This window comes from Meleagris gallopavo, chromosome 6, assembly GCF_905368555.1.
Source record: "Meleagris gallopavo chromosome 6, MGAL_WU_HG_1.1, whole genome shotgun sequence".
Taxonomy (NCBI): Eukaryota; Metazoa; Chordata; class Aves; order Galliformes; family Phasianidae; genus Meleagris; species Meleagris gallopavo.
In genome coordinates, this window is record NC_139409.1 from 46,037,382 (window position 1) to 46,058,836 (window position 21,455).

General features: G+C 40.2%; 1 protein-coding gene across 2 annotated transcripts in view; it reads right to left on the reverse strand.

Annotated features, from left to right (window-relative positions):
* Positions 1-13,832, reverse strand: part of ANLN (anillin, actin binding protein) — a 30,726-nt gene extending 16,894 nt beyond the window's left edge. For both annotated transcript variants that reach the window (XM_010713034.4, XM_010713033.4), the window contains exons 1-14: positions 13,702-13,832; positions 8,930-9,083; positions 8,329-8,613; positions 7,618-7,964; positions 6,687-6,909; positions 5,592-5,785; positions 5,356-5,463; positions 4,755-4,872; positions 3,941-4,057; positions 3,159-3,385; positions 2,388-2,539; positions 1,947-2,094; positions 1,292-1,427; positions 702-884 (exon numbers count right to left, since the gene is read on the reverse strand). In XM_010713034.4, the coding sequence (XP_010711336.2) occupies positions 702-884; positions 1,292-1,427; positions 1,947-2,094; positions 2,388-2,539; positions 3,159-3,385; positions 3,941-4,057; positions 4,755-4,872; positions 5,356-5,463; positions 5,592-5,785; positions 6,687-6,909; positions 7,618-7,964; positions 8,329-8,613; positions 8,930-9,083; positions 13,702-13,719 (2,410 nt within the window). In that variant the 5' untranslated portion in view covers positions 13,720-13,832. The remainder of the gene's footprint in view (positions 1-701; positions 885-1,291; positions 1,428-1,946; positions 2,095-2,387; positions 2,540-3,158; positions 3,386-3,940; positions 4,058-4,754; positions 4,873-5,355; positions 5,464-5,591; positions 5,786-6,686; positions 6,910-7,617; positions 7,965-8,328; positions 8,614-8,929; positions 9,084-13,701) is intronic.
* Between the last annotated feature and the right edge of the window lie 7,623 nt (positions 13,833-21,455).

The following is a 21,455-nucleotide window of genomic DNA, read 5'->3' on the forward strand; positions in this document are numbered from 1 at the left end:
TTGTGACAATATTTAAAAATAGCACTCGATACTGTGGGCTTGTAGATTCTTGTAAACAATCATTTGAGAAAGGAACTTACTACGTTCCTGGCTGTCTCTAGACCTATAAAGAGAGATTTCCAGATGCTGTTCTAGAGCAAAAGAAACTACTTGACATTAATGCTTTAATGATTTAGATATGACGGCTTAGTAGATGCCTGGTGTTTATACACAGAACTATAGAATTACTCAGGTTGGAAAAGACCTTCAAGATCATCAAGTCCAACTGCAACCTAACTGTACTGCCTGAACAACCCTGACCAAACTTTTTAGGATTGAGGTACTGATAGGACTTAAAAAAAAAAAAAAAAAAAAAGGAGGAAGTGATTCCATTACCATTTTAGAATGCCACAAAAGTCAGAATTTACATAGTGATATTTAGTAGTGGACTTGCATCCATGAAGAGACAGACCTGAGACAAAATTTTACTTTCTTCCCAATAAGTTACAGAGAACCATGGAAACATTTATTCTAAGATTGGCCTGAGAAAGTCATACAAGTTTCTTGAACATCACAGGTAAGAAAAAGGACACTGCTAAAAAAAGACCAGAGAAATAGCAAAAGCCAACAAGGAAAAAACTAAACAACAGATGTATCTAGTGAGGGAGAGAGAACAGCAAAACAGCAAGGAAAGGGGTATAACTTCTAGTTGCTACTTTTACCTGGTTTTTGAACTGTACCACAAACAAAGTCTGCTTTTAGAGGTAGACGCATTTCTGAAATAGAAACAGATCCCCTGGATGGAGTAAAGTCAGAAGACGTTGACGCAGCTTTATTTCTTTTAATAAGAGGTCCCTCAATCTTCAGTTTATTTAATTCTTCCAATAAAGCAGTTCTCTTCTCAGCTGTGTAGAGAAATTAATGAATTATAGTTGTAATTAAGTAAAAATAATACTAAACATGAGCATTGAGATACTGTGGTTTTTGTTTTGGGTTTGGTGGGTTTTGGTTTGTTTTTGTTTTGTTGGGTTTTTTTGTTTTGTTTTTTTCCTGTAAGTACATAAAATGCAGTATAAGCATTAATCAACTTCCAGAACAGTAAAAATATCTGGGACAAGAAAGGTACCAAAAAATTCCCCTGCCTACTTGGAAAAGGCAAAACAGAACAGATGTTGTCTTCTCTTTTCCAAAAGAAAGAACTATAAATAGGCAGGTACAAAGTAATAGTGTAAATTGATTGCAAGAGCATATCACAAAAATCTTCACAAAGTGTTCATGCTGTAAAGAATCGGACTTAAATCTAAAAACCTACTTGCAAGGAGAAGTAGTCTCTCTGCTTCTGCTTCCTCTTGTGACCCTTTTCCATGTTCCTCATCAAAACAGCAGTTCAGAGCTTGGCTGGCTTGGTAAATCACTGTCTGCTGCATGTTGATCTCATTATTCAGCTCCTAGAGTAAATTAGACAAATAGTAAACTACAGAACATCTTGCAGTTCAATCTTATTTCTGCAAGAGAATACTCCAGCACAACTTCTTCTACCTCAAACAGAATTTAAATGTGATATGGAATGAATGACACTGTCTGTACGCTCCACATCCAGTTTAGCCTTCCCTTTACCACTGGAAGCAGCAGCTAACCAGAAATTCAACAGTACAGGTGATGAGGCAGCATCAAAGATCAAAATGTTGTTTAGAGTGTGGTTGCAAATCCTGTCAAATTCAGCAGCAGAAGAAATGAAATATAATTCCCCATGTCCCATTCAAAACAACATCTTGTGTTCACCAGACAGTTACAGCATGACCCCACCAGAAGATTTGTTGTTACAATGTGACTTGAGCTATTACATACTGTTAAATGTTTCTGCTAGAATTGCAAAATCAGTTTACGTAGTATGTTAACATGTGGTCATCTGCAGGGTGAACCAGGCATACGAATAGGAAAACTATTTTTAAAAGTATATTAGATACCTGCATTTTCTTTTTGATATTGACTTGATCACATGGACCATTCTTTTTCATTTCCAGTTTGGAAGCAACATCTTCTTTGCGAACAATGACTTGCTTTATTGAAGGACGATCTGTTTCTTTAAATCTTTGAGATCTATATGCATCAACACTTAAAACAGAAAACTGGGTTAAAAAGTGTTTTCCATATATATCAAGCTTTGCTTATTTACACACTTATTTACACATACACACATCATTCATTAATGCTTTCCATCTTGACGTTAAAATAAAAGCACTCTGATACATCTTAAGTTTAGACAATATGAAGACTACATAGAGGCAAACCTTTGGTAAAGGCTGACAGTTCCAAAAAGAAAAAACTACTTTTGTAGTTTAAGAAAAAAAGAAGAGCCATGCCACATTCTTAGTTTGTGCACTTAAGACAATCTTTGAGTTTATTACCTATATGGGAGGCTGCGATCTTCTGACAGAGAGCTCATACTGTCTCCAGATTCTGCCCTGGGAACTTTAGTCCTTTGGAACTTCTCAGACTTTTGACTTACATCACTGACACTGCTGTCCTCACCAACTGACTTACTAGGAGAAACAAAGACCTGGCAAGAAGATGTTGGATCATGAGTAACACAGATATTTGAAATACACTTTTTCTTATATTTACTTGTTTTGAGATTACATATACATACATACCCTGTATGTATGTATATACATATACATATACATACCCTGAGATTACATATAAGCAGTAAATTCAGAGGGAGTTGAATATTATTTAGCAGACTGTTTAGAAATATTTTCCAGAACACAGAACAAGCTATTTGTTTATTTTTAAAAACACCAACAGATCACTGAACTCCAGAATATTTCACCCTTAGTTTTCAAACCTATACTGTTAAATAATTACTTCAGATTTTCACTGTTTCAATAAACACACATATACAACTACAAGCCCAGTGCAAGTAATAGACCTATATATTAAAATTGGATTTTACAGGAACTTGTTTAATGTAGCATCTGACATGCAGTGTTATTTCTAGAGGCAAAAATAAAAACTTCAGAAACTTTACCTCATTAAGTTTTCATTAGCAAAATGTCTTTCATAACGTCAGCATTTGACCAGGTATCACAATACACTAAATATCACACTGTTCACAAGCAAACAGAACAACTTTCTACACTGAAGTCATCCTTCCCCATTCTCCCAAGAGCTCTCACCTCTGGACCAACAGATTCCACTAGAGGGGTTAACAGAGACATTGATGAAATATTTAGCGACTCTTCCTGCTCATCATCATCACTTTCACCCTCCAGGCTCATGCTCATTTCCTTCTTCAGCTTTTCTATGTCTGGACCATCCTCTTGAAGAATTTCAAAAATTTCATTTATCACTTTCGAGCTATTCATTTCATCACCAGCCTTCACTTCAACTTCACATACTTCATCTGAAAGGTGATGTTTTATAAATATTAGTAGCATCTATTTTAAATGTTTGTTTATATAACGAGACTGAAGAGTTGACAGACAAGCCATCCACTTCTGTTTTTCAAGTAATTTTCAAGCAATGTTAATTAAGAAGTGCTTATTATAGTCAGGCATGTGAGAACCCTGAAGTATACTTCCATCCTTACTTTAATATACTTTTACCCCATGTTCTGCATAAGTGATGCAGGGAGACAATACAAAGAGACGTGTGTTAAACAAGTTACAACATTTCAGCTTATGCAAGTTTGAAACTGCAGTCTCCTACAGAGCAGCCATTTCTCTCCTTTCCCAATAAAGTTTAATATCAGTTTTAATATTTCTTGAAGACTTAATATTCAGAGAAGAATTATAATAGAAGTTTCTTGATTTGTTTTATATAAATGCAATTACAAAGCAAAACACAAATATCAGCCGATATATAGTGAGTGCATTAATCAGTCTTGAAGGATATTAACACTGCTGGACAAGTGGGAACAGATAGCTAAGCAGATAAAATACATCTAATCAATACAAACCATCTGGTTTCTCAGCAAGTTGTTCAAGTTTTGACACAGGCATCGCTTCTACAGGACTCTTTGGCTGAGTGACCATCAGAGAACTGGATTTATCAGTCTCTTCACATTTAGGAGCATCTATGAATTTTATAAAAGAAAGTCAAGGAAGATATGCTATACCTCTGATTTTATTTACTTTTTTCTTAGCATTGTGTTTCAGAAGATTGCTAATATAGCTGACAATTTACAAAAACACTGCGGAGTGCAGCCACTTGAGCAAAAAGTGAAATTAAACAGAAAACACAACATCCAAGCCCAATCTAAGAGAAGCATATCCTGCATTTATAAAAGCACGTTTGAGAGTCTGTTTGCCTGTAAAGTATATAAGGAGCATTTCACAAAGTTCACTCTGCTTTCATAGAATTGAAGGCTCTTCCAACCCCTGAATATTAGATAGGATGTCACAGGTATAACAAATTCTTTCACATCCCCCACTGTGAGAATTAATACAAGGGGATACTGAAGAGGGAAGTGTTTGTGTGAATTTGGTAAACTCACACACAGTATAAATGAAATCTGTAGCTGATTGTTTTCACACGCTCGCTCTAAAGTCAGCATACACAAAAATACAAAACATTGGTAAACCTACTGAGAAACAAAGGCAATCTGTCTTGCCAATACTTCAAGCAGCAGAGTACTATATGAGAAAATTTAGATCACCAACCAAATAAGAGTGTACCTAGGTCCAGATCTAAACAAGAGTACTACTAACCTCTTTGACCATTTATGAATGCTACAATCCTGCATCAGCCACAAGCAAAAAACAAATTCTCACCTGAAGATTCTACACTGGGAGATTCTACTGGCCTGTCACCTGCTGGCACGTCTTCTGCTGATCCAGAAGTAGTATCTGAACGAGGAGAACGTTTTGGACTACCCTGAGATGGGCCATCCTGTTAAAACCAAAAACAGGACATTCAGGTGGTAACATTTAAAGCGACTAAAAAAAGGTTAGGTACCAATCCAATATGAAGGAGGATTCTATTTATGCAAGAATGTCAGCTGAAGTTCCAAGTTGTAATGTACAAATGGTTGTAAGAAGAGTTTTTAGAAGTTGGTGGGGGATTGGGAAGGAGAAAGAATATTCATACATAAGAAATAAACATGCTTATTTGTTAGATAACACTATAGGAAGTAGCACAATAACCATCATCAAAAACTAAATCAGTCAGCATCATTTGTAACTATTCTATAGAAAAAGATCCAATACTTCATTAATAATCATACGAGCTACTTGAGAAGCAGTCTTGTGTAGCCAAGGTATTTACAAACCTTAGATTCATATCTTTTCCCTACGTTTGTGCCAAAATACCCAAGTTCAGAACACGTTAAAGCAATTAAAACACATCCTTCGATGCATGCACCTAACTTATTACCATTTTAGCTTCTGGAAGTTTTCTCTTAGAACTTTCACTTCTCTCTGCACTCCACAGATTGCCCCTATCAAATCGGCCACGAATGCATGCAAGTTCTCGTTCACGTTCCTATACACATAAAGGGGAACAGGAGAAGAGTTAACAGTTTTAAGACATCAAGACATTGCAAACTAATCAGGTAGGGAAAGAATATTAAGAATCTTCACCGAGCAAGCTATGAATTTAGCAAGTTGTACCTGCTTAAGCTGAAGCGCTAAAGTGGCAGTAGAGGAATTTTCATTTTGCTTGAGAAGCTTTTCCTGGATTGTCCTTGTATTTGGGGTGACGATGGGTGTTCTGTACCCCGCAGTATTGGTAGAAGGACTCCGTGCGCTGTTCTCTTGACAGCGCTCTCCAAAACGTTCCAGGAAGGGCTTAATTCCCGATCCCCCTACAAGAACAATTCTTTTGCTTTAAAGGAAGCTCTCAAACAGAAAAATTACACTGCAGTTTTATATCTCACTGAAGGTTCTCAATGAAGCAATTAAGATGCCTCCTTTACAACTTACTGTTATGCTATATACAAACTTAACCTGAAGTGCAAATCACTGCTCTAACGGAACACAGAAGATAAATCAGAGCAAACAGATACCCTCCTCTTTACAAAGACCACACGTGACCCTGTTCATTATCCAATTGGTTTGCTTTTTAAACATTTCTCACTTGCATCTTTCATCTAAATGAGCATTCTAGTACCTAAGGGAGATACGCTGTTTGGAATCCACCTTACTTTATCATTAAGAAGAAAGACGCTATGCATCTACATGGCCTTCAAGACTGGAAGCACTTCTTTTTGATTTCTATCATATTCAGGCTCTTTTTTTTTTTTTTAAACATAACATCTATTGGATATATACCCTAGCCAATAATTTGAAAGACGCTTTCAATAGCCTGTCATCAACTGATGTTAACAGCATAGTTTTCAGACAGAAACATTATCAGTCTCTTCACATTTAGGAGCATCTATGAATTTTATAAAAGAAAGTCAAGGAAGATATGCTATACCTCTGATTTTATTTACTTTTTTCTTAGCATTGTGTTTCAGAAGATTGCTAATATAGATCTATTAGATTGGTTTTGCTCTCAGGAGTTGCTAAAAATACAGTCAAAAAATACTCTTGCAAAATATGGAAGCCATACAACTTACAATTATCACAGACTTCTTCAACGAAGTTAGAGCAAGAAATATGCATTATGCAACATGTTGCTGTAACTTAACTAGCATATAGTTTTCAACATAGGTGATTTCAGTGACAATTAGTTGAACTCACTGAAGCTGAAGAACAGCTTACCTGGTGTTGTGGGTTTATCCTTAGGTTCAGGTTGCACATGTGTTCCTTTGACTGTCTCTTCTTTGGACTGAACCGACTGAGACAAAGTTGATTGTACCGTCTGTGTGCGTTTCTCAGTCTTCTGAGGGCTGCAGCGATTCTCTGTTAGCTGTTGTAGTACTTCAGATTCCTTACAAGCAGGAACAGTACTGCTTGAGGACTGTGTTATACGATTATTTGGATCCTTAAGAAGAGAAAAAGGGATAATGTTAAGCTGAGACAGTCAGTCATGTTAGTCATTTTCTCAAGAGAAAAAAGAATGAAAACATTATGCAGAACATGCTACAAAATGAATGCCACCAAAACAGAAAGAACTGACAACCATTGCTATGAGTTATTTACAGCATCTTGATTAAATGTTTCAAATTCTTTCAGTATTGGATTCAATGTGTTTTTGTCAGATACTTCAGGTAGCTTCCCACATTTCCCTGAACCAGATAAGGCACACAGATTATTGCCATTTAGTAAGTGCCATAAATGGAACAGTAAGCATTTCATACTAATAATTTCAGCATTCTCATTCCATTGTTAATGAGTGCTAATATTCAGAGTTTCAGTCAGCTGAGAACTCAGAGTAAAATCCAAAAGGGTTGTCACTTTAAAGAATCTCTTTCCAATAATCAAAAGACAGTAATCAATTACTTCAACATTTATAAGACACATATATACATTCATCTTCAAGTCTCAAGGAATTCTAAACTGTTTCAGGTCTGTTGCTTAAAAAAAGAACACGTGAGCTCTTATCAAACAAAAATAGTAAATGAACTAAGATTACTCACACTAAATTTTTTAATTTTTTACCAACAGTCAGATTATTAAACCAGTATGAATTAACACTTCTTCCCCCCAGTACTCAAATCAATCCTTAATCAGCAACTAATCAGACACTCACCGCTATCTTTGAGTTTGCTGGTTTATTAATAGAAGCCTCAACAAGCCTTTGAGAACAGGATGCAGCTTCCTGCTTTACACTGCTACTATTGATTCTAGCAGATGCTCCACTTGTAGTGGACAATTTGGATAAACAAGTAGTGCCAGGCTGTTCTTGTGCATTGTTTTGCTTTGCAGATGGATGACTTAGGTCATCTTCCCAGGAGCCAATTGTAGCTGCAAGGTTAGCCAAACGGCCCCTTCTCCCAATAGGGGTACCACTTGCCAGATCATTAGTTGCCCGCTTAGGTGGAGAAACAGACAGGTCCTTTGACTGGAGGGGAGACAGATGAGCACATTCAGAGGGATCTGGAAAAGAGAACACAATAAAACACATTGGGATACATTTGAATTTTGCTCTATTGAGAGTTTATCAACAATTAGATGCTCTGAAGGCGCTGAGTCTGATCAAGTTAAATTAAAGGCAACACAATCTTGACCAAGTAGTTTACTAGGCTGACATCAATGTTGTGATGAGCAAGGCTTCACACTAAAAGGCACACATAACACTCTGCTACAGTCAGTTTACTCATTTTAGGCTACATCCAGTGCCGTCTACAGAACTCTGCTAATGTTTTTGTACAGAAATCTCACAAAAAATTGTCTGCTAGCACACCTTATCATCAATGCAAACACAGAAAAGCTGCAATATTAGTCAGCAAGTAACACATACCCTCACTATCCCAGCAGCGTCGCTGTTCTGCCAGTTTCTGCATACGTGTTTTGACTGAAAGGGTCGCAGGAGTTTCTGACTTGGTGCTTGTTTTTCCTTTCTCAAGAGGTTGAGCCGGTGAAGTCTTGTTACACACAGTTCCACGCAACTCCGAATTCATTACAGGAGAATGGTGGCTTGGGGAACTTGAAGGAACAGGCTGTGTATTCTCTATAGTGGAAGCTTGGGTCTCTATATTATTGGAGCAGCGTCTCTTTGATGGTGATGGTTTAGTACTAGGTTTCACTGTACAAGTCAGAGTAGTCAAACAAGTTAGTATTCTAACAGTCTCAAACATCCTCAGTACAAAACTGCAGTGTAAAGTTATGATGTATGAATAACCTGTCCTTTTCTATTTCCACCAATTACAAGGCATTAAGTAATTATCTTTAACTAGCGTACTAATTATTAAGAGCATCTGCTCTCAGATAAAGGTAAACATTAACCTGGCTAACTGCACCCATTGCTATTTACTTTAGAATAAACACTAAGAGGTTTTCACAAGCCATCAAAACAACAAGGAAAAAAAAAATGGAACAAAACCAACATTTATGTAGGATACCTTCTTCATCAGGAAGAGGTGCCTGGTTACCAGTCTCTAACAAAGGCTCTCTGACCCTCTTGGTCTGCGCTGCAAGTCTTGCTCCCACGGTCGGCCGCTCAGCCATTTTCTTCTGCAGGTTCTCCCTCCTGGCACGGGTTCGTTCAAGTAGTTTCTGAGTAGTTTATCAATCACACATCACTATACACTTCAGTGTGTTAACAGTAACAGTTCAAAATCAAAATATTTGAAGTTTTTCTGTTACAAGCATGTACCAAAAGGGACAATACCAGAAACATATAATGATGACTACACTGAGACAAATGTGTCTCTCAGATGTTGATAACTGACCTTCTGTAAATGCACTGCTATGGAAATACTTAAAGCTTGATTTTCTGTCTGGTTACCCCCTCCTACTCCTGAAAACAGGAAAAACATGTTTTCTACACCACCATCTATTTGGTTTTTCTGTCTTCCCCCTTTCTCTCACTGCAGTAACTCCCGAACTCCATACTTCTATTTGACCATTGCAATACATACATCTTCTATTTTCAGGAAGTTAGATCAAAGATAGCTCACACTGCAGCAAATTCCAAGCTACCTTCTTGCTATCTGGCTGGTTAGTTCATGTTTGCAGGGTATCTGAAGATTGTTTTGCCTACTGGACAGATAACAGGTTCCAGCATTTCTTTCAAAGGGGCACTGATTCCAGTCTTATCATCTAGACACAGACTGTCAAGGAAATTGCTGAAACAGTGAAGCTCGAGACATCTACTTTTATATCAAAAAGCAGATGAAGCTACCCAACAGATTACAAAGTTCCAGTCGTTGGCTTCTTAAGGAAATCACACTAGAGAGACATAAGCAATGACAAAAATAGGGAGGAAAAAAAATATACTGAGCCTGAAGTATTCAGAAACATTTGAAAGTAGTATTTCTTCCCTGAATCACCACACGATAATCTTAAGTTAGCAAGTCTGACTAGTGGGCTCTTGACCTGTTGTTGAAGAAAATGTTCAAGACACGCAGTTGTCACTGATCTTTTATTTAAAAAAAAAAAGTTAATGATCCCAGCGTGTCCATAAGAAAAATAACTCAAATTAAATCCATGTTGTTACAGTATAAAAAAAGTAGCTACTGCAGCATCAAAACCAAAATCTTGCAGAACAGAAGTTCAGTTCCTTACAACTGAAATGATGTCTTAATTGTCCGAATGCAGAGATGATTTATCACTATCTTGTACAGGAAGACGAAACTTGTGAAGAGGTGTCATTACCCTTACTTTATTAAGTTCTGACATTTCCTAGCTTTTGGGAATTTGAATAGTATAATCACATTGCACATGAAGTAGCTGTTTCAATGAATGTTTTACACCATTAGAGTGAGATTCTTTATAGCATCCAAGTTTGAAATAACATTTTTTTTTTAGTGCTGCATTCATAAAACAAGACCACAGTTTAACTACGTGTAAAGAACACCTAATTCTTACTTTGATCAATATTTTAAGGCACTTTGAAACAAACAAAAAATGTGCTATTGAACTAATGACCTCTAAAGGGAAGCATATAAACTGCACTTGTTTGGTAGCACATAAATTATTGTGAGAACTGTGCCAGCCATTATCTGTCCTGTCACATAGCAATTAAATACACATTGCACATTTTTATCTGTCTAAGGCTGAAGTCTCAAACAATGTTTCATTGTAGGGCAACACAGGACAAATGGAATGTCAGTCCCAACGATTCTCTGTCGAAGTATAAATGCCGCTTCTCTAACTTCCATGGAAGAGAAGTTAGGGGGAAAAATATTTTTAAAAGGAGCACATGAAGTGCCTGCAATGCCTCCTCTATGAGTTGCGTCCCAGTTGTTTCCACAGGCCAGTTTCCAATCCCCAATAGGCAGAGCTATAAAGCATTCAGATATTATACACAAGTTAATTTACACATTTTAAATCCATCTGTATAACTGTTCTCTTGCAAATTCAAGCGCACTAAGACAGTATTTCTACAGTTCTATTCAAATGCAGTCACATTCCTTTCTGTTTTGCTAGTCCAGTAAGACGGAGCTTCAGTTGTTACAAATAGGATGTCATTCCACAGGAATGCATGCCTCTGTTGCTGAGCTCCAACTCCTACTGGCTTTTTCCATGCAACCGCCATAATTCAAACTGCTGTTACACACGATGAGTCAGCCAGCTAGCAGAACTTGAGGCTTACTTTTAAGCTCATCATAGGTGTTCATTACTAAGAGTACATTCTCCACACATTCCAGTAACAGCCAACATTTCAGAGTAGGACAGGCCTATTTCATTTTATCTAGGAATTTGAAAACAACTAAGTTGTACTTAGAGGATCATGGCTTGCATGCAAAAGCAGAGTATGAAATCAGAAAACACCTTCCTGCTTTAAATGTTGATGGACAGTCTTGCTTTAAAAGTAGCATGTGTTAAGTTACCTACAGACGCCGTACCGAGCAACCTTAGAGAAGACACACAGGCTTGTGAGTGATTACAGGAACTTGTTGCTGCTACCCTGCTTTAGTAGCACAATGTTGCAGAAGGAGCAAGTTTCTGTGACACTGAAAGAACTACTAACTTCAAATTTCATGTATGCAAACCTTTCTCTGAGCAACTCTGCCATTTCTTTTTGGTCATCTGCCACACCAGGAAACAATACTGTGCTCTACGATAAGTTCTTCACAATATAAATAACTGACTGTTATATATCCTAACTCTCTGTACTACCAAACACAGGCTTTTATGCAAGAAAGTGAATTACACAATCAATTACCAACTAAGAGCCACAAGCATGCTCACTGTGATCCTAAAATAAGACTCCATCAGCTCCTCAGTGGACCATATTAACAATTTGGCTGACACCCAACAGATCATTAGATTTCGCTTGTAAAATTAATAAACATTATTTTAGAACTGTTTCATTTGAAGGCATTGAATGCACTGAATCTTGAAGCAGCATCTATTTAAATTAATTGAGACGAAGCATTTTTATTCTAAAGCCAAGTGACCAGCAAACAGCTTTGGCCAGGTAACGCTTGAATTAATGCTGGTTTACCTAAGCAACATTTATAATGCCTCATCAGTTCCCTGCAAACAACAGAACAGTTATCTACAAATATTACCTGAAAGTAGCTAAACTAATACAATTGATACTTAAAGGATATAAAAATGAGGACATAAATACTTTATAGCAGGTGATAATAAAGCTTCTTATAAAAAGTCCTTTTTAAGAAAAATTATCAAACGAAAATTCTCATGCAGTGGTCAGATTCTTATACAGCAGAGTAACATCCTCCACAGCATAAGCATTCCTGGCAAAGCAATACCTCTCAGGCACTCTGCAACACCAGCAAATACTTGAATGAAGTTTACACTAAGGAGTGGCCCCTGAGTTGGTCACAGCTTTTCAAAGTCAGTTAACTACACACAAAGGGTGTGTTGAGATTGGAATATTTCCCGGCATGCAAAACCATTTTAAACTTGATCCAGTATTCTGGACTTGCGGTTTATTAAAGACTAGTCTCATCATGTCACCCAGTACCAATTAAGGAAGGAGTTTTTAGATGTTTACACTTAGCAGGCCTTACATGGGAGTCGCATTAATCTGCCTTGACACATGCAAATCAGTATCTCACATGTGATTTCTTTAAGTTGGACCTTGAAATCCTCCCCTGCTGCGGGCACCTGGTTTATTTACAGGATGCCTATTTGAAATATAGATTATTCTTTCCTCCTTGATAAAGCAATGTACTTGATACAGATTTTTTTATTTATTTTTATGATTAAATTTGTGTTTTTTTTTTTTTTTAATTAATAAATTCAGGCTTTGGTTAAACAGGGCATGCATTAAAAAGAGCATGGCCAGCAGATCAAAGGAGGCGATCCTCTGTCTACTCTGCCCTGAAGAGGCCACATCTGGAATACTGTGTCCAGTTCTGGGCTGCCCAGCTCAAAAAAGACAGAAATCTCCTTGACAGAATCCAACAGAGAGCAAAAAAGATAATAAAGGGCATGGAGCCACCTCGCTTATAAGAAAAGTTAGAGAGACCTGAGTCTGGTCATCTGAGAGAAGACTGAGAGGGGATCTAATCAGTTTTTATAAATATCTGAAGTGCAAGAGGCAATTAGATGAAGCCAGACACTTCCCAGTGATGCACAGCAATAGAACAAGGAGCAATGGCCAAGAACTGGAACAGAGGAAGTTCAAATATGCAGAACTTCTTTACAGTGTGGGTGACAGAGCACAGGAACAGGCTGCCCAGAGAGGCCGTGGAGTCTCCTTCTTCAGAGATATTCAAGACCCATCTGGACGCCTACTTGCGTGACCTGTAGGAACCTGCTTAAGCAGGGGGGTTGGACTCCATGATCTCCAGAGGTCCCTTCTAACCTGCCATTGTGTAATGCTGTGTAATATTATACTGAGGTATTTCTGAAAGCCACCACAAAGCAACTCCGCGGCTTTATACCTATCTCACATAGAAGCAGAGTACAGCGCAGCATCCTTAAGAAGCCTTCAATTCTCATTCAAGCCAGCCAATTCCACTTGTGTCATTACAAGCTTGCCCCATTAAAAAACAAAAACACACATGGAAAAGGGCCTCCCTTCCACCAGCTCCTGGGTGTATAACCCCACTTCCTCCATAGCAATAAGGCGGAACGGAATAGAGGGCCGCTCACGGCCCTAAGGAAAGCCTGAGAGAAGCCGTAAGGCAGCCCGGCTCCCCGCAGACCCTCCCCGACTTTCGCCCCCGGCCCTAAGGACCAAAGCTCTCCCCACCTCGGTGAACGGATCCATCGCTGCTACTCCAGCCGCTCCCTCACGCCGCCCCGGGAATAGCAAAAACCTCCACCCCAACCGCTCCGCGGATTTGAATTTCAGCGCCGCCTCGAGTGCGCATGCGCAGGGAGTGCGCCACTCATTGGCTCTCCGACGTGGGGCGGCCGGGAGGGAGGCGCAGATTGACAGAAGCGCTATCCAATCCGGCAGCGCACTGCCCTGCTCTCCCGCCCCCTGGCAGTTCTTCGTTTGTCCGCCCTAAAAGGCCTGAGTGCGCCGAGGGGGAAAATTCGTCTAATTTCCAGCCTAACAGTTTCACTCCTTATACCCATTTGCCCATTCTTTATATAACATATAAAATATATGTTATAAATACCTAAAGTGCAAGAGGCAATTAGATGAAGCCATATATGTTCAAATATATGTTATAATATATATAACGTCCTTTATACTCATTTTATACCCATTCATTACCAAGCGTGAATGCCCTTCTCCCTCAGTTTTGTGCTTCCGGCCTCTGGGATTACATACAGGCAGCAGTCATTTCCAGCCCAGGCCTGCCTGAATCACACACACTCTTAGGTGTTACTCATTATAAAATCTTTCCAGTGCTTATCTGCAAACAGTGTGGCATCTACATGCAGCAGAATTCAAAAATGCAGTTAAGTAGTCAGAAGAAATCTTCACAATGGGACACTGCTGCTAGCAGTAGCCCTCACATGGCTCTCAGATGCGTATGGGTTGGAGCAGCCTGAGGTCTGGGCTCAGAACTTACACCGGGCTCAGAACTGGGCTCAGAACGTGCTTGTGTGCTGGGCTGCATGCTGGGACCTACCAGATGAAACCCATCGTGAGACTCATATGTAGGCTCTGAGCCTGCCTTTATAGCGAAAAGAAAGGACAGGCTTTGTTTCCTTCAAGATAAAGTAGGTAACGCAATCACTGGGAAACTATAGAAACATTCCTTTAATGGAACAGTAGAAAATCAATGCGGGCAACCACAAGAGAAAAAATAGGCAATCTGGAGTTCAGTGCTGTGAATTGAAAATTAGAGAGAATTACCATTAAGTCATTTCTCTCTCCAGCCATCCAAAAAGAGGAAAAGTCACGTGCACTCTGAGCCCTTTTTTTAATAAAACAGAGTTATTGCAATTTAAACATGAATTTGTGCTTGATGTGGGGATCTATAAGATGCATATATAGCAGTTCCCGTTGCCTTTGGTCGTTTCCAAACGTGTCTCCATCCACTGCTGTCATTGCTCTAATGGCAGGGCAATGCCATTAGAGCTGATGGTCTGCCTCAGGGCCTTATCCAGGCAGTCAAAATAGCGTGAGCTGCGCCGTCAGTATCCAGAACAATCTCATCTGCTATGTAATATTAAAAAAGAAGGAAACAGACATGTTTTATTCTGTAAAAGAAGTTTCCCATAAAAATTATTTCTATAAAGTATATTCTGTAAAATGAAATTAAGATTCTTAGGAGTATATAATTGCTTACAAGGTCAATGCAACGTGCAGGTGATAAATTTCCTTTCCTTTTGGTCTCCTCAGAGCTAATGATTACTGCATCATTTTGACCCAGACTCAGTGAGGCCCTGCTAGAAATAAATAAAAGCAGTACTTTTCTCAGCTTCTCAGGGATTATGTCTGTCTTCCAGAAAAGCAAGGGACAGTAAATGTAATATTCCTATGCCATTCTAAAGAGCCCAAAGAGGTTGGTCTTTCTCAGGACTGGTGCTGCATTTGGCTGCGAGGTTCATAGTTTGCAGAGTGTTAGAGGACAAAGCAATGAAACTTCCAATTGGGGTTATTTTTTTGTCCTAAGAATTCAATAGTGCCATTGGCAAGTTGCAATGAGGAAAAAAATGAAATAAAATCAACTGATGTTTTGCAATCTGAAAGCATAAAAAAGAGGGAGAAAAAGAAAAGAATGCCATGTTGAAATCAGCAGGACAATGGGCCAGCTCTGCCTACTAAACAGATTTATGCTTTATGCCAGCTTTCAGCATCTGAAAACCATGAATCACACCCTTCACTGTCTCCTCGCCCACATTATATGGTTCCCATCAGGTATTTCTGCACATTGATGAGATTCCCCTAAGTCTCCTTTTCTCTAGGCTGCACATTCCCAGCTCTCTAAGGAGAGGTTGCTTCTTGTTAAATATCCTACTTATCCAGGACATGTGGCCTGGAAAATGGTGATTTTCCCTCCAAGCAGCAAGAAGAAGAGTTGATCTGTAGTATAGCAAAACACAGCAGTGTGGACTGATCTGTATTTTCTATCGTAACTATTAAATAATCAGAAAAATTTGTGATACATATCGGACTATAAGGGATCCTGACAGCAGAGGAAGGCACCTTGAATAACAGAGAGCCATCAGCCTGGCTGTCTCCCAAGGAAAGAAGCCTCAAATTTGTAGCATGAGCATGTCTTATTTCTGGCAGTTACAGATACCAAAGTGAGACTTAAGGCTTCCAAGAACATTTCTGTGAAACTACTTATAACTAACCTGAAATCGGCTTTCTGTTTTCATGATTTTACAGAACAATAGCTGTTGTTGAGTTGTTGTTTTTGTATTTTTTGAAAGGACCAGACTTGATCTATTCTTTTTGAAGGGCTGACAAGTTACTAACACTAACTTCCAAACTTTATACCTCATCTTTTGGGATTAGCGATTAAGAGAGAATGTAGTACTGAATTCTACTTCCACATCAGCATCCCCAAACACCTTATCAGTGTAGGGTCACTATACCACAGCTCCGTGATCTCACGAGCCACCTCCCTCGTGGACCCCTATAAATACGTGGACCTGGAACCCAGAACCTCTGTCGGTCTTCAACCAGCGCCTTCAGAGCCAGAGAGCCCTCTGACAGAAGGAGCAACTTTCGAGTTCCCTTCCTGCGTGTGGCATTAGCTTTGGTGGAGGGGAGTGCTTCCCTGCTCCGGCCAGAAACTCTTGTGTCACCTTGCTAGTTTCAACCCTCCATGCCGGGCTGTCGGAGGAGTGAGGGCTTCACATGTGGGTCAGGGCATGCAGCTCCTCCAGCATCCTTCGGGCTTTTGACCAGTGTGAGCACTGGAGCGGAGGACATTCCGTCTAAACGTGGGAAAAGCCGCCTTTCCTTTCCTGGGAGGGTGGCGGAGCCTCTGCTGGAGCAAGATGCCCGGAGAGGCTGCGGAGTGCCTCTCTTTGGAGACGCTCAAATCCTCCTGCATCCTGCACCAGGAAACCTGCTTTGGCAGGGCTTGGACTGGATGATGTCCAGAGGTCTCTTCCAGCTGTTCTGTGAGTGTTGCTTGTGTCTCCAGCTTCTCAGGAACTTCAGCCCAGGCTGCAGCTCAATTTTGTGCCTCTTTGCAACCTTACGAACTGGCATCCCAGCTCTTGTTTTTGAGAGATGCTCTCATCAGATCCAGAAGGGTCTCTGCAGAAGAGATCTTCGGTGGCGATGTCTTAGCTTACACATAGATGCTAGGGCATACTTAACTTTATCATGCATTAAGCATGCATTAAGAAGCATTTAATGCTGTTCTGTTGCACAAAGTGACAGTACTAATGAGGAAGGGTATGGGGCTTTTTAATGTTTTTTTGTGTTTGTTTGTTTCCCCTTCAGAAAACAGGTTTCAGTGACGAAATGGTGTACTATTGCAGGAAAGACATGCTCCTCATTCGCTTGTTCTCCCACCTCCCATACTATATGGGCAGCATTACTTTTGAAGATAGCTTCATGAAGTGCCTTGATCTGGCAGGTGTTCTTTGATGCCTTTATGGCACACACCACTTCATGGGCACGGATAAAGGCCAAGCTGCTTTGGGGACTTTTGTGCCTCAGCATACATTACATGGCGTGGAGCTAACTTGGCTTTCCCTGGAGTTAAACAATGCACAAAGTGCTGCTTTTTGCATCTCTAGTGACTTCCACAAGCAGAATTGCTTCCACAAGAGGGAGTTTCTTTTCAGAGCATTCCCAGGCTTGCTCTCACAATGCTCGGTGACTTGGAGAATCAAACTCTACAGTCCACATAAGGTTGTAAAGCAGGTATGTTTATTACGGTGCCGGGAAGCACTGGAGATATTTTCACCATCATCGCTTCAAAGATCACATGATTCAGAGTCCATTATATTTCCACATAGTACATATTCATCAATTACACGTGAGACAATTAACATATATCTCAGGTAGTGATTTATGAGGTCTTCAATATTCTATTCCATGGTCTTTCCTACCATCTAGCATCCTTCTAGCATCATGACAGTCCAACTGATGGTTTTCTACTTCATCCAATGATCTTCCTCCCTTGTTGTCTACATGAACTTTCTTCACGGATCCATGCTCAGTAGGAGAATAACCAAAATCATAACATCTCCTCACTCAGCACTTGGCCATTATTTCTGGACATCTGCTTGTCCTTAGAGATAAGTTTGGCAACCCGTCTTTTAATGATATATGCTGGGGTGCAGAAGATAAGGAGGATAGAGGAGAGTATCTTGATGCCTGCCCGTTGCATCCCAGCCTAATCCCAGAGTGAGACAATTTGGCCTTGTATGGAGGCCCTGGCTTTCACTATTGTGTTTCTTTTGCAGAGGGTCTCTTATCGAAACAGAATAGCCTTACAGCATGTTTTCTAGTCTATAGTACTACATCCATACCATCTGCAACATCTAAAAGCTATTGCAGTTTTGCAAGCAGCTATTTCTAAAAACAAGTTACAAAACACTTTGTGCTCTACTTCTTCAAATCATCGGTCTCGTCCTTGGCTTTTTGGCCCAGGTTTTGCTGCAGGCTCTGTCGGGAGGCTGGCATGTCTCCTGCTGTGTTGTTGGTGCCATAGCTGAAAGTGCTCCTCAGGCCATTGCGCACTGCTAGCTGCTGCTCGGTCAGAAGCTGTGGCCCGTCCCTCAGCCCATGCGCCTTTTAGGAGGCTGAGAGCGCAGGCTAAGGAAGCTGGGCTGCTTCCTGGGAGCTGGGAGAGCTGCTCCAGCTTCCATCCAAGGTGCTGCTACCAAGGCCTGGCTTGACTTGTCCTACAGGGCTTTCTGTGGCCCTCTGCTGCCTGCAGGAGGCAATTCCAAAGGCATGTTACTAGCACAAAGATGCCCTGAGCTGTTAGCATGGCTTTCTCCCCTTGTCTTCTCTCTGCCACCACACAGCCTGGCTTGGGCCATGACTCTTTTTCTTCATTGCTGTTATCCTAAGCAGCTCTAATCTGACTGGCCAGAGAAGTGCCATCCCCGCTTTGCATACGAAGAACTGAAGGTTAGCCTTGGTCTGAGGGCTTCTCCTGTTGGGCATCACACAGCATTGGCAAGACTGACACCACTGATAACAAGGCACCAGCAAATACAGCTGGGAAATACTCCATTCCTCTTTGATGTAGCTTTCTACTTGATGATACCAAGGATTTCTGTAAAACTCTTGTGATGCTGAGGGTTTTTTCTCCCCTTTGAGAAAGGTGTGGGTTCTTTTATGAAACAGCCTGGAAACAGGACAGCAGATATAGTTCTGAAGGTGGATGAGCAGTACCAGAAGTATAAGTTTTTGGAACTTCATCTTGCTCAGATTTAACAAAAGTAAGTTTTGTTTCTGCAGGGAAATGAGAAATGTTTGGCACAATTCTAATTTTTTTTTTAATACAGTCAAGTCAATTTCAATATGACAAGAAGTACAAAGTTGGCTTTAAGAGAGCTAATATTGGCAGTACTTGTAGGATAAAGAAACAGCTTTCCTTTTCTTCTTCCTGAGAATCATGTGCAACAAGAAATGGCATTACTGCTGATTTGGTAGGGAGCCTCTAAGGCCAAAAGTCCTGCACTTGTTTTGTTTTACATGCTGTGGTTTTTATCTCTGTTTTTGCAGAGGTTTCCCTCTGCCCCATGGGGACCAGAAATACCAGACCAGGAATTGTCTTACATGAGTTGACTATTTTTTTACTCTTTCCTTTCTATCTAATTCCTCTGGAAAAAAAAAAAAAAAAGATATTCTGTGCTGTAGTAGCATGTCCACACTAGAGGGTGTTACTTAGACAGGATTTTAGGATGAATTTTGCCTTGAAAATCTGTTTATCTCTGTTTGGGGAAAAAAAAAAAAAAAACAACAAAACATATCTGAAATAAATAACAGCAGATGCAACGGGGATAAATTCCACTGAAATGTGAAGAAACACTACAAAAATGTAATGGTGATAATATTTTCCCTCACAAGGCTACTCACAAGGGACACTGGTAATATAGTCATCTGCTTCAGTAGAAACTACAAATATAGTTACTTTGAGGATGTGTTAGAGAGATTAAATATACCTGATATGTTAGACTGCTTGTACTTCAAATCTTTTTTGACAGAGAAGACATTAACTGAAGGAATATGAAAATGAGTTCATAGCTCCTCTTGTGTGAGTGGGACAGGGAAAGCATTTGGTGATTCCAAATCCCAGTCTCTGTTGGAGACATGTTACTTGTATGCCTGTGCTTTCTTTTGTATTTCCCCATAACTGATCCCTGAGCTTGAAGTCCTTGCCCTGTCACCTCCCGTCTCAGCCTGGTGGATGTGCTCTGCTCACTGTGTCTGGGTGCCATGGGACTGCTCCATTCCTATCACAGTGACTCTTGGCACCTGATTCACACCATGATAAGGGGGTTACCCAGAGGATTTCCCAAACCAGAGATGAAATGGAGGAGAATAAAGTCTGAAGGCAACTTTGTCATGCCTTCTGCATCTCCCAAGCTTGAACGGTAAATACTTCCATCAGCTGAATGAACAGGCACGACTTTAAAGGGATTCACAATGGAGCAAATAACTCAAAACTGGTTATAGTGGGAAGAAAAAAGAAGCAACATTACCATAAATCATGGAGGAACCTGCAAAGTAAAGCCTGGTAGCAGTGCCAGGCATGTACCTGGTATCTGGAAAAAGAATGTGGGCTTACACCCTGGGATCTGCCCTCACTGAGCCCAGTACTTGTCTTTGCAAACAAGACTCCCAGAAGACTACCTTCTCCAGGACAGGCAAAGACCCTCCTTCTCTATTGATCTGTCCTAGATGAGAGGGTTTAGAGGTCCCGTGAAGTGAAATATTTTGATGAAAAAACAACTCACTGCTCTTTCCCCAGCTGCTCACCACTGAAGTTAAGTGCAAAGGGTCTCCTCTTGCCCACAGAATGGGCTCCAGCTCCAGGAGACTGCTGACCTCCATTCAGCCAAGCACGATAGAGCCTCATCTATTGCTGCACAAACTGTGTCTTGCAAAAATGCTGCCCATATTCAGGCTGTCTTTATGTTATTGAGCCTCCTTAGCATAAAGCAGGAACAAATTCAGTGGATAAATCAACGTGAATAATGTAGCTGTATCATGCTGTGTTCTGCAAGGTATCTTAAAATAGCAGTCCCATTGAACAGGAGCATTTGTATGTATAGCAGCTCCCTACAAGCACGTGTTGCTGTTGCATGTACTGGAAATGAAAGATGCAGCTGCAGTCAGCTGGCAATGTCAGATGTTTCAGTAGGAGTTTCTAGAAAGAGGACAAGTGGGAGGGTGGTCAGCTGGTGAAGTTGCATGGTCAGAAGATGTGCAGCCAGTGAAGTCATTAGGTTTGTAGAGGGGAGGCTGACCTTGCCCTTGTTTGACACAGCTCAAAACTGTCAAATTACACTCAGTTCTTTAAGGACTCAGCTTTCCCAGTTCCTCCATGATTCTTTTTTGTTAGCACAGAGAGGTTGAAGAAGGATGTGTGCATGAATGTGAAATGTGAGAATGGA